The sequence below is a fragment of the Dunckerocampus dactyliophorus genome, chromosome 11 (genome assembly GCF_027744805.1).
Source record: "Dunckerocampus dactyliophorus isolate RoL2022-P2 chromosome 11, RoL_Ddac_1.1, whole genome shotgun sequence".
Lineage (NCBI taxonomy): Eukaryota > Metazoa > Chordata > Actinopteri > Syngnathiformes > Syngnathidae > Dunckerocampus > Dunckerocampus dactyliophorus.
The window spans coordinates 5,008,892-5,022,251 of NC_072829.1; the positions used below are offsets into that span (position 1 = coordinate 5,008,892).

The 13,360-nt window shown below is 38.0% G+C and overlaps 1 protein-coding gene across 3 annotated transcripts in view; it reads right to left on the reverse strand.

Annotated features, from left to right (window-relative positions):
• Positions 1-13,360, reverse strand: part of rxfp1 (relaxin family peptide receptor 1) — a 47,794-nt gene that overhangs the window by 14,166 nt on the left and 20,268 nt on the right. For all 3 annotated transcript variants that reach the window (XM_054792789.1, XM_054792788.1, XM_054792790.1), the window contains exons 3-10: positions 11,390-11,473; positions 11,022-11,127; positions 8,860-8,931; positions 7,752-7,823; positions 6,385-6,456; positions 6,081-6,152; positions 5,924-5,992; positions 2,603-2,671 (exon numbers count right to left, since the gene is read on the reverse strand). In XM_054792789.1, coding sequence (XP_054648764.1) covers positions 2,603-2,671; positions 5,924-5,992; positions 6,081-6,152; positions 6,385-6,456; positions 7,752-7,823; positions 8,860-8,931; positions 11,022-11,127; positions 11,390-11,473 — 616 coding nt within the window. The remainder of the gene's footprint in view (positions 1-2,602; positions 2,672-5,923; positions 5,993-6,080; positions 6,153-6,384; positions 6,457-7,751; positions 7,824-8,859; positions 8,932-11,021; positions 11,128-11,389; positions 11,474-13,360) is intronic.

Sequence of the window (13,360 nt, forward strand, 5' to 3'; positions counted from 1 at the left end):
AATGTCTTACGTTTGTTTTTAATATTTTACTTTTTTTACGGCAGAGTTGTCCTTACAGCTTTAGTTCATCAGGAAGTGACGGGAAGTGACGGTGGGCGTCCCGAGCAGGAGAGCTAGGCTCAGTGCTAGCTGTGAGTTTGGAGAGAGTTGGGAAGTGTGTTTACAGTGGTATGAAAAAGTATCTGAAACTTTTGGAATTTCTCACATTTCTGCATAAAATCACCATCAAATGTGATCTGATATTTGTCAAAATCACACAGATGAAAAAACTGTGTCTGCTTTAACTAAAACCACCCATACATTTCTAGGTTTTCATATTTTAATGAGGATGGCATGCAAACAATGACAGAAGGGGGAGGAATAAGTAACTGCACCCTCACATTTAATATTTTGTGGCCCCCCCTTTGGCAGCAATAACTTCAACCAGACACTTCCTGTAGCTGCAGATCAGTCTGGCACATCGATCAGGACTAACCTTGGCCCATTCTTTTCTACAAAACTGCTTTAGTACAGTCAGATTCCTGGGATGTCTGGCATGAATCGCTGTCTTGAGGTCATGCCATAGCATCTCAATGGGGTTCAAGTGTGGACTTTGACTTGGCCACTCCAGAACGTGTATTTTGTTCTTCTGAAACCATTCAGAAGTTGATTTACTTCTGTGTTTTGGATCATTGTCTTGTTTCAGCAGCCATCCTCTTTTTAGCTTCCACTGTCTGACAGACGCCCTCAGGTTTTCCTGCAAAACATCCTGATAAACTTTTGAATTCATTTTTCCATGAATGATTGCAAGTTGTCCAGGCCCTGAGGCAGCAAAACAGCCCCTAACCATGATGCCCCCTCCACCATGCTTCACGGTGGGGATGAGGTGTTGATGTTGGTGAGATGTTCCATTTTTCCTCCACACATGACGTTGTGTGTTCCTCCCAAACAATTCAACTTTGGTTTCATCAGTCCACAAAATATTTTGCCAAAACTTCTGTGGAGTGTCCAAGTGCCTTTTTGCGAACATTAAACGAGCAACAATGTTTTTTTTTAGACAGCAGTGGCTTCATCCGTGGAGTCCTACCATGAACACCATTCTTGGCCATTGTTTTACATATAGTTGATGTGTGCACAGAGATATTGGACTCTTTTTTACCTCTCTGAGGATTCTGCGCTGAACTCTTGGCGTCATCTTTGGTGGACGGCCACTCCTTGGTAGAGAAGCAACGTTGCCAAACTCTCTCCATTTGTAGACAACTTCTCTGACTGTCGATTGATGAACATCCAGACTTTTAGAGATGGTTTTGTATCCTTTCCCAGCTTTATACAAATCAATAATTCTTGATCGCAGGTCTTCAGACAGCTCTTTTGAGCGAGCCATGGTGCACATCAGACAAGACAATTCTTACCAATTCTGTGTGTTTTGTAGTGTTCAGGGCAGCTTTAAACCACTCATCAGTGATTGGGCACACACCTGACTTGAATTGTTTGGTAAAAATTGGTTTCAATTGCTCTTTAAGTCTCCTTAGGCAGAGGGTTCAGTTACTTATTCCTCCCCCTTCTGTCATTGTTTGCATGCTATCCTCATTAAAATATAAAAACCTAGAAATGTTTGGGTGGTTTTAGTTAAAGCAGACACAGTTTTTTCATCTGTGTGATTTTGACAAAGATCAGATCACATTTGATGGTGATTTTATGTAGAAATGTGAGAAATTCCAAAAGGTTCAGATACTTTTTCATACCACTGTATGTTGGCGTGGATGTAAAGTCCTGCAGTGTTCTCCGCTGTTAGTAAAGCCATCAAAGTGCATTGGCGACGTGAGTCTCTCCTTCCCCACAACAAGCGGCATTACAGTATTGACCAGTGCACACCAGGAAATAAACAGTGTCATTTCTTACAGGCATTGGCTGGACAGCTATGTAGTGGGGCTTGTTTAGCTGCTGTCTGGTGGCCGCGTTCAATAAATAAAGTTGGCAGAAGCAACAGGAGAAGTTTCCTTCTTTGCTTCGGAGCTGAATAACACTGACAAGTTAACAGACTAGTAGCGAACGGAAAAGAAGACGGCTTTGTTTGTGTCGAATACAGAAGATGAGGACTTTGATGGATTTGTGGATGAGGATTGATGAAAAATAACGTGAGTACATTCTAAAATACTTCAATTAAGTACAACCAAACTCAGTTTTGCTACCGCTGCCGCATGCATGCTAGCGTATGTTTTTTTTATTTATTGTAGCGTCGCTGGGAGCACGTCCTGTTCCCAGCCTACTTTGCGGTAATGTTTTGGTGCAAATGCTCTTAAAGTTACATGTTTGACCAGGAAATAGCAAGCTCAAAAGAAGACGGCTTTTTTATGTGGAACAACTGAGAGTTTGTGTGGATCTTGTGAATGATTGTGACTGAGCTAGGACTCAGTAATTAAAGTCTACACACGACGGCTTCATTGATTGAAAAACGAAACCTTTTCGTTACTGCTATACACAGGGTCTATAACATGTAAATTTGTTGTGGGGGATTTTTCAGTGGCTGCTATAGGCAGGTGGCTGTTCTATAAAGGTGGCCGCTAAGACAGGTTTGACTGTAGTTAATTTTTATAATATTTTTGAGACAGTGATGACGTACAGAACTGTCAGCATGCTGCATGAGCAGGAGATGTTCTCGAGGGTCTGGATAAGGTTCCCCTCCAAATCCCTGCAAGAAGGCGGGACAAAGTGGTGAAAAAGTGTCTCTTAAAGGAAAACTGCATTTTTTGGGGAATTTGCCCATCAACCACAACCCTAATGTGAGACATGAACACACGTCTTTCTCAGCTCATGAATGCATGTCGTAATGGGACACGCCTACGCCGCATAGAGAGACCAACAAGATTTTTTGTTTTATATACAGCGGTGTGAAAAAGTGTTTGCCCTTTTCCTGATCTCTTATTTTTTTTGCCTCGCTCACATTGCCTCAGACCACTACCAAAAAGGTAAAGCTACATATTGGAGCTGCTGCTACTGCTGCTGTGTTTTTGTTTTTGAGTTTGGAAAAGTTAACGCAAGCTGTAGCGTTTGTTGCTGTGTTGCAATGTGAAATCAATGTGCCCAGGAAGGAAGTTCCACTAATGCTTGAAAGGACCAAAATACGGCAAAAAAGTGAAAGTATTACATGTTATCATGAATGCACCTGTTACTACATGGTCACAGCATGTACGGTGGTGTTAAAACGTTTTTGCCCCCTTCCTGATTTCTTTTTTTTTGTGCATGTTTGTCACACTTAAATGTTTCAGATCATCAAACAAATGGAAATATTAGTCAACACAATTGAACACAAAATGCAGTTTTGAAATGAAACTTTTTATTATGAAGGGAGAAAAAAATCCAAACTGACACGGCCCTGTGTAAAAAAGTGATTGCCCCCCCTTGTTAAAACATAACCGAGATGAATTGAGATCTATCAGTGTGGAAAATGTTATAAAGCCATTTCTAAAGCTTTGGGACTCCAGCCAACCACAGTGAGAGCCATTATCCACAAATGGCAAAAACATGGAACATTGGTGAACATTCCCAGTGGCCGGCCAACCAAAATGACCCCAAGAGCACAGAAATGACTCATCCAAGAGGTCACGAAAGACCCCACAACAACATCCAAAGAACTGCAGGACCCACTTGCCTCCGTTAAGGTCAGAGTTCATGACTCCACCATAAGAAAGACACTGGGCAAAAAACAGCCTGCATGACAGAGTTCCAAAACCAAAACCACTGCTGAACAAAAAGAACATTAAGGCTCGCCTCAATTCATCAAACATCTTAATGATCCCCAAGACCGTTGGGAAAATACTCTGTGGTCTGACGAGACAAAAGTTGAGCTTTTTGGAAGGTGTGTGTCCCATTACATCTGGTGTAAAAGTAACACCGCATTTCAGAAAAAAAAACATCATACCCACAGTAAAATATGGTGGTGGTAGTGTGATGGTCTGGGGCTGTTTTGCTGCTTCAGGACCTAGAAGACTTTCTGTGATAAATGGAACCATGAATTCTGCTGTCTACCAAAATATCCTGAAGGAGAATGTCCGGCCATCGTTTGGTGACCTCAAGCTGAAACCAACTTGGGTTCTGCAGCAGGACAATGATCCAAAACACACCAGCAAGTCCACCTCTGAATGGCTGAGGAAAAACTAAATGAAGACTTTGGAGTGGCCTCGTCAAAGTCCTGACCTGAATCCTATTGAGATGCTGTGGCATGACCTTAAAAAGGCGCTTCATGCTGGAAAACCCTCCAATGTGGCTGAATGACAACAATTCTGCAAAGATGAGTCGGCCAAAATCCCCCCACAGCGCTGTAAGAGACTCATTGCAAGTTATCACAAACGTTTGATTGCAGTTGTTGCTGCTAAGGGTGGCACAACCAGTTACAGTAGTACCTCGCATAACATAAACCTCCTTTTACATAAATTCCACTGAACATAAAGAATTTATGTAAAGTTTTTGCTTCGTATTACAGAAGAAATTCCATATAACAAAGCGTCAAGTCAGTGCAAGTCTTTTTTTTTTTCAATCAACTTTATTAATGCCTCAAGTCGATGCAAGTTCAGACTAACACTCGGTGACGCATTCTGACGCTTCACGCTCTCATTGGCTGATTATCGGGGCACCGCCTACGCTCTCATCTCATTGGCAGAGTTATACAGCACGTACGTGACTTTGTGAGAGACAGGCTTGTCCCTTCAACCTCCTTCCTCTTCATAGTTGCCCTGAAACTAACTTAAACAATTAAGTTAAGTTACAAATTAAAATGTTGCACACAGCATTATCGTGTAGTGCGTGTGCGTTTGTCTGTGAGACCAGATGACTCTTAGACTCTTTAAGGCTAGTCCTCCTCCTCCTTCCTGCCTCCACTTGCGCTCCTGATCAAGACATCTCGTGAACGGTAGGATTGTTTTTGTTTTTCAGTTTTATTCAATTACAGTAATCTTATTTATGACCTTATTTTATATTGGAATGTTACTCTACTATGTTTATGCTAACGTTTTATTATATTTTCCCACCATATTTGGTGGACTTTGAATATTTTGAAGTGCCAAAGGGGTGAAGTTTGGGAAGATCTTGGAACGGATTAGGCTATTTACATGTATTTACGCTTCGTATAACATAAAATCCCTATAACATAAAGGTTCTCGGAACGGATTATTTACGTTGTAGGGGCGTCTACTGTATTAGGTTTAGGGGGCAACCACTTTTTTACACGGGGCCATGTAGGGTGGATTTTTTGCAAAAAAATAAGAAATCAGGAAGGGAGCAACCACTTCTTCCCACCACCGTACATGCTGTACCATGTAGTAACGGGTACATTCATGATAATTCAGTATTTTGCCGTATTTTGGTCCTTTGAAGCATTAGCGGAACTTCCTTCCTGGGCACGTTGATTTCACATTGCAACACAGCAACAAATGCTACACCTAGCCTTAACTTTTCCAAAATCCAAAACAAAAACACAGCAGCAGCAGCTCCAATATGTAGCTTTACCTTTTTGGTAGTGGTCTGAGGCACTGTGAGCAAGGCCAAAAAATAAGAAAGTGTGTGATGAAGCTAGTCGCTAGCCGGCTAGTAGGCAGCTGGAGTGGTGTGGCAAGGTGTCACTACGCCTGTGACGTAGTTCGATCGGCGTATAAATGTTAATAATAATAACAATAACAATGTCGCTGTAGCTTGGTTAATATGCACCTCACATTATATGTAAATGGAGCGTTGTTGGAGCTTTTTGGAGTTTTTTTCAGAAAGCTTTATAGGTGGTATAAGTGTTTCCCATTACGTGCATTCATAGCTGCACTTATCTCTTTTTATATCGCACAGGAAGCAGAAAGACGTGTGTTCATGTCTCACATAAGGACTGCGGATGATGGGCAAAATGAAAAAAAAAAGTGCAGTTTTCCTGTAAGGTGATGTATCGGCGCCCTGTACTTACAGCCAGTTCAGCATGGGCATTTCCTGACAGACGTCTTCCATCCTTGTCAACGAGTTGTTCAGCAACCCCCTGTCAATCATAGCAGACAATGCGCTCCTTTCAAAAGACGGACCCAATCGATCAGCAAAGTTGAGGGACGTGAGTGAGACAAACTCACAGCAAGACCAGCGAGTTGAGCCCAGAAAAGGCTTTGGAGGAGATGTGATGGATGTTGTTGTTCTCTAAGATCCTAGAAGCAAAAGCACGCAGCTTTTATTCCACTTTGTCAGATTGCGTTGCACTGCAACAGGCGGAGATGTGAGCATGATGTCAGCAAAGACACGTGGCTAGAAGAGTCCAAACCATCCACCTCACATCCATACACTGCTCACAAACCACGAAGGAAATGTGTGAATTTTGCCGTTCAGTTCCTGGTTAGAAATGTGTGGTGTGTTTCCAGGAAGGGAGTCAAATAAACATACAACCACTCCAGCTTGTGCAGATCCCTGAACACACCGGGCTTCAGGACGGAAATGTTGTTGTAGTTCAAGTATCTACGAGGAAAAAAAGTAATAGGCCATGGAAAAATGCATACGTTTGATGTAAAAGCATATCAAAGAAAATAATCCCTCGCCACTTTGCTCTTTGAATTTGGCAGCTTCACTCTACCACGGTTGTCAAAAACATATTCATTAATAAATCATTGCTGTTTCGTGGTTCAATATATTGACTATTACTAGCAAAAAATGTGCTTAGTGAAGGTTTTTTTGTGCTTAAAATCAGCATTTTCAAGCATAAATCCATAGCTAAAAATGAGCTGAAATACAAATAGAAGGCATTCAGAAGACACACTCAAAGGCATCATGATGATATGTAGTATTGTACACTGGTCACTAGGTGTCAGTAATTGATGAGGCAGTAGCCACTGCAGGAAGTACTACACAGAACATGGACATTAAAAAAAGAGCACAGCAGAAAACAACAGCGTTTATAGTGTCTTATTTCTGTCTTATTTTTTATTATGTCAACTCTATTGGGTAGTATGACTGCAACAGTGACTGTAGAGGCGCTATTTCATGTCTAGAAGGCTCTAATAATGTTAAAAAAAATTATTATATATGTTATTATATACGTATTTAGAAGGTCATAAACATTTTCTGTGCTCTAACTACAAAAATATTCAATTTATTAATATCGAATCCTACTTTATGGAAATTTACTTATCACAGTCGGGACCCAATTCACTGTGATAAATTTTTTTGTCATATATTAAATACATTTTTTTAATATATTTATCTATATTGGTGTATGTGCCCTGTGATTGGCCTGGTTGTACCCCGCCTCTCGCCCGAAGCCAGCTGGGATAGGCTCCAGCCTATCCCAGCGACCCCAATTAGGATAAGCGGCATAGAGAATGGATGGATATGTTGGTGTAATTATAATATTTGTATTTTTATTACATATATATTTTACAATTATAAACAACATATATACGAAATAAAACATTATGGTTAATTGTTACGAATTGATTTTTATCTTCTTTTTTTTGTTTTTCTACTTTTCCCCCCCACAAATAAATACATTAAACCTGAGGTAAAAATGTAATATAACAACAAAATCTGTCCTCTAATTGCTTATATTCCATTTTTTGCATTGCTCTTTTAATGGGTCTCATTTCCATGTATGTCAATTAAAGTACATTAAAGTTCATTGGGAATACGTTTGTATAATTCAGTATCAACCAGCGCTCGTGGTTCTTGGTTCTAAGGTCATCTTTTCAATATCTTTTCATATCTATTCATATTGGCACACAAATGCACGACATGAGTGATTGAAAAAGCAGACTTACAGCCTGGTGAGATTATAGAGCCCACTGAATGCACCCGGACTCACTTCTTCTATCTGGTTGTGCTGCAGGTATCTGCACAAAAACACAACACAGAGTCATAAATAATGCAAAAAGAGCTATTAGCATAACAAAATAACAATAATAATTCAGATTCATTATGATTTAAGTGCATTCATGTGGAGGAGCTTTAAATGTCGTTTGTCGGCCTTCTGCTGGAAAATCACATCACTTATCCTTCCTCCATTAGCCCGAAGACACAACGATCAAATCCAAATAGAGAATCATTCTCCCATCTTCTCCACATCGGTTACGTTGTGTAGCGCTGCTATTGCAACTCCAAGACTTTTCATTTTTATTCATCATCCTGAAATCCTTTTGTGAAATAAAAGATAAAAATAAATAACAAAATTTATGAAATATTGTTTTTATTTTTTACATTACATCAATTAATGTTATAAAAATAGGATTACATAAATAGAAAATATTATTAGGAGTGTAATGATTTGTTTCAATAACAATTCAATTCCTATCATGACTCGTGGTTGCCGATACGATTCAAGAACGATATTGGGTCATTTAGAACGATACGAAACGATTCAGTAACTTTAAATTGATTCAGACAACTTTTTAGCCTAGTCCAAGTCCTGACCTGAATCCTATTGAGATGCTGTGGCTTGACCTTAAAAAGGCCCTTCATGCTGGAAAAGCCTCCAATGTGGCTGAATGACAACAATTCTGCAAAGATGAGTGGGCCAAAATTCCTCCACAGCGCTGTAAGAGACTCATTGCAAGCTGCTTGATTGCAGTTGTTGCTGCTAAGGGTGGCCCAACCAGTTATTAGCTTTAGGGGGCAATCACTTTTCCACACAGGGCCATGTAGCTTTGGCTTTTTTCTCCCTTGATAATAAAAACTTTCATTTAAAAAGTGTATTTAATGATGTATTTTATGGGACTTATATTTCTTCCATGTTTCTGCACTGAGAGATGTTCATATCAGGTCATCCAAATAAAAAAAGAATGAAAAGGCTCTTGTATTGGTTGGATTTACACTGAGCATGTGCACTTGATGCTATCTAGCTAGCATGCATGCTATCGGAAATGCACTCACAGCTTTTGCAGGCTCTGGTACATGAAGAAGGTGTTTGTTTTCAGAAGTCGGAGATGATTCCTCTGCAAGGACCTACCACGAAAGCACACGGCATCATCTCCGATACAGCATGATTCATGGAACACAGCACATCAAGGAGTCACTGGCTTTGTTTGGTGTTCTTGGGATGGCTTAATATTGAACACTTATACCATTTGTATTGGAGCAACATTTTAAAAGGCATGCAGAGGTAGATACAGCTTCTGGTTGCTGACCACTCATGATCCTTCAAAAATGCACCTAAAGCCATCTTGTGGAGTTCATGAAAAACTACACAGGGAGGGTTGCGTGCAGACACAGCTATTCATGTTTTTTTTTTTTTGATTTGGCACTCATTAGAGATCCCGGTGGTTATTTTGCAGCGCCGGCGACTACAGGAGATTAAATAAATTTTAAAAAAAAAGGTTATACTTGTATTTTCTAGGAAAATTTCAATCATTTTAGGACGATATTTAAAAAAAAACAACAAAAAAAGCTGTATGTTTAAAAAAAAATACACCACTAAAAGTATTATTAAAAGTAGTATATTTTTGAAAAATAATGGCCAAAAAGTATATTTTCTAAAAAAAAAAATTGTAGAGAAAATTCTTGAGAAAAATGTATATTTTGTAGTAAAAAGTTAAAGTCACATATTTTTGAAAAACATGTTTTACATGACATAATCTTGAAAAAAATTAATATTTTGTAGAAAAAGTTCAAAATGTTGTTTTTTTTGGTTGTACTGTACAGTATATTTTAAATGAAAAAAGTCATATATTTTTGACAAACAAGCTGTATAGTTTTGAATAAACGGACAAGTTCAAGTATATTTTTTAGTAAATTTTCCAACTAATTGTACATAGTTGACAAAAAAGTAGTATATTTTGTCGCAAAAAGTTATATATTTGTAAAAAAAAAAAAAAAACAAGTGTATTTTTGGGAAAGTTTTATCAGATCTAGAAAAAAGTTTATATTTTCTTTAAAAAAGTTCAAAATTGTGTTTTGTTATATTTTTTTAAAGAGAAAAACAGTATATTTTTGAAAAAATAGATCAGCAAAAGTACATTTTTTCCAATAATTTTATATATATGAGAAAAAAGTAGGATATTTCAAAAAATATTTTTGAAAATTATTGTAAAAAAGCTCAGTAGTTGTTTGACTTTTTTGTGAGATAATTTTAGTGAAAAAAGTTGTCAATGTTTGACAAAAAAGGCTGTATATTTTTGAAAATACAGTTGAAAAAAAGTAAATTTTTTTAAATACTTACATATTTTTGGAAAAAAAAGGTAGCATATTTTGTAGTCAAAAGTTATATATTTGTTGGAAAAAGTCTGGTTTTGAAAAACAAGTTGTGCATTTTTGAAAAATGTGTATTTTTGAAAAAAGTTGAAACGATCTAGAAAGAAGTTTATATTTTCTAGAAAAAGTTCCATAATTTTCGGACTGTTTTTTAAATGTATTTTAAAGAAACGTTTTTGAAGAAATAGTTGAGGCAATGTATATTTTTGAAACTAATCGTAGAGAAAAAAAAGTGGTATATTTTGTAGCAAAAAATTATAGCAGAGAAGAATTATATTTTCGAAAATAAATGCATACTTAAGAGAAAAAGTAGTATATTTTGGAGTAAAAAGTCACATATTAATAATTTTTAAAAAATTGTATATTTTGGAAAAAATAGTCTCGACAAAGCATAATTTCTAAACCATTTGTATATTGTTGTTCATATGTATGTTTTTATATTGTATTTATAAATTACGTACTATATATATATATATATATTGTTTAATATTTGTATTAAGTGTATTATTGAGAAAAGTTTTATATCTACAAACATTTTATATATTTTATAGACAAAGTTCTATCATTTTGGAACTTTGGAACTCTATTTTAGAGAAAAAAAATGCTGTATATTTTTTAAAAATAGCAGAGAAAAAGTACATTTTCTAAAATAATTGTATCATTTTTTATTAAAAAGTAGTATATTTGTAGAAAAGTTATATATTTGTGGAAAGTTGTATATTTCGTGATAATATAAGTAAGTAATTATATGTTTTATAGATCATTCGCCTTCGACTATTAAGACTGGTGTGTGACAGTGATGGCGCTGGAACCGATCATCACGTCCACCCCGCTGTTCCGCTCACATCATGGTGACGTTGACCGCCACTGCTGGGACGCGGTGGAGCTGTGTCCCGTCACAGTCCAGCTCCAGGTCGCGGCACTGGCACAGCTCGGGAATGGCGCCCAACACTGCGGGATCACATTTGATGACGTTTGAGCTCAGAGTCAAAAAACAGATGGTTGGAAAGTAATCATGCGGCTGTACAGTCTGTCTGAGTGAATCCCATTTGCACTTCATTAAAATGAAACAAATGCTGCGTCTGTTTGCTTTATCTCTGCTGACGTGGTCTTGTGCTGGTTTTGCATCAATGCCGACACTCCTTTGATGAACTGCACGCTAATAGCGGGATATGTCATCATTAGCGATCAAAATCCAAATAATATCACTTACAGCACAGGTTGGACTTTGTCCCGGTGTTGTTGCTCGGCATCCCAAAGTATGTGTCAAACAGATGAGGCCATCCGTTATTGTCTCCTGAGGAAAGACGACAACAACAAAATTGGGATTAAAATGGCTTCAGACATTTAAACCGACGACAAAACTGCAGCGACCCCATCTTACATACATGCGGGCCCTGCATCCATATGGGGGGAAAAATGATACAAACATTTGGAAAAGTATTATAAATAAATAAAAAAAATAATGAAATAAATACAAAAATCAATACAAAAATAAAACAATAAAAAACTTTAAAAAATAAATAAATTAAAAATTAAAAAAGTGGAAAAAAATGTTCTCAAATATATATAAAAACACAGTTGTACATGAAAAAAATAGACACATAAAAGTACATTGTACAATAATTGCATTTTTTTGGGGAGAAGAAACATTTTGTAGTAAAGACAAGTTTGGAAAAAAGTTTTATATGAGCTCGAAAAAAGTTCCATAACTGCAGGAGTTTTTGTTGTATATTTTAGAGAAAAAACATTGTACATTTTTGACAAAAAAATACAGCGTCCAGGGTGGGCGGGGGTCATCCCGGAGAGGGCTGGAGTCGATCTCCTCCAGGCGTGGAAGTGGGGAGCCGATGATCCGTTGAGCCGTCTTGGTGACCCGCTGCAGATGCAGAGCAGCTGGCATACCACACGGTGCATCCATAGGTGAGGACAGGCTCTACGGCGCCGTGTTAAAAGTTTTCCAGCAGAGGTGGAAGGAGTTTGCTCCTCCGCTGTTGGGCCTTTTTGATGATCATGTCCTCCGAGATGTGCAGGCCAAGGAACTTAAAGCTGGTTATCCGTTCCACTTCCTCCCCATTGGTGCTCAAGGAGCTCAGTGTGCTCCTTGACTTCCGGAAGTCAGTGATGACTTTTTTGTCTTCTTGGTGTTGAGGTTGAGGTGGTTGTCACTGCACCAGGCCGCCAGTGCTTGCATCTGCTCCCTGTATGTGCCTCGTCACCGTTGTTGATGAGCCCCACAACGGTTGTATCATCTGCACATTTGATGAGGGCGCTGGAGCCATGAGTAGCAATGCAGCAGCAGACAGTGTCTGCAGTTTGTTGATGGGTCGGCTGGGGCTGATGGAGTTAAATGTGGAGCTGGAGAGAGCTGTAGTGTATGACTCTCTTTTAGCCCCACAAACGTGACATCTTTGCATCCGACTGTTGTCTACAAATATGCTAATTGTGTTTCCGTTGTTTAAGAAGTCCCTGTGGCTGCTGGCATGAACCCTTTGCTCGTGTGTGTGTGTGTGTGTGTGTGTGTGTGTATAAATAAAAGATCATCACTTGGGAAGTCATTTCATTCTGCAAGTGGTACTTCAGTTGTCAGCTGGCTTGTTGAAGCGTGGAATGTAATTACTCCTCAGTGCCATAAGTACCATTCCATCACAACACTGTTTGCAGAGCCTTGCAGAGCCTTCTGCAGGACGCAGTATTTGGAGCACATTGTTACATTTTCTAGAAAAATGGTGCAGAACAAAGTATTATAATTTCCAGAAATCTTCTGTAACTTTTGTGCGTGTGTGTGTGTGTGTATGTGTGTGTGTGGGAACAAGTCATTTACTTTTGAAAAACAAGTGTATTATGGAAGAAAAAAAAGTTCATAAAAAAGTGTATATTTCATGGAAAAAGGTCGTAGATCTTTTGGAAGGAAATTGTATATTTTGTGGTACCTGTAATACGTTACATATGTTACAGGAATAAAGGTTTATATTTTCATTAAAAAGGATGTGTATTTGTAAAAAACTATTTCCCAAAAGTATTTTTGGGAAAAAAAAGTTTGATATTGAAATCAATATTTTAGAGAAAAAAACGTTATATTTTGTAATACAATAAATGTGTAAAAAATAAATGTGTATTTTTGATAAATAATGTTGAGATATTTTAAAAAAATTATTTTTGGGGGAAAAACTTTTTTCTAGAA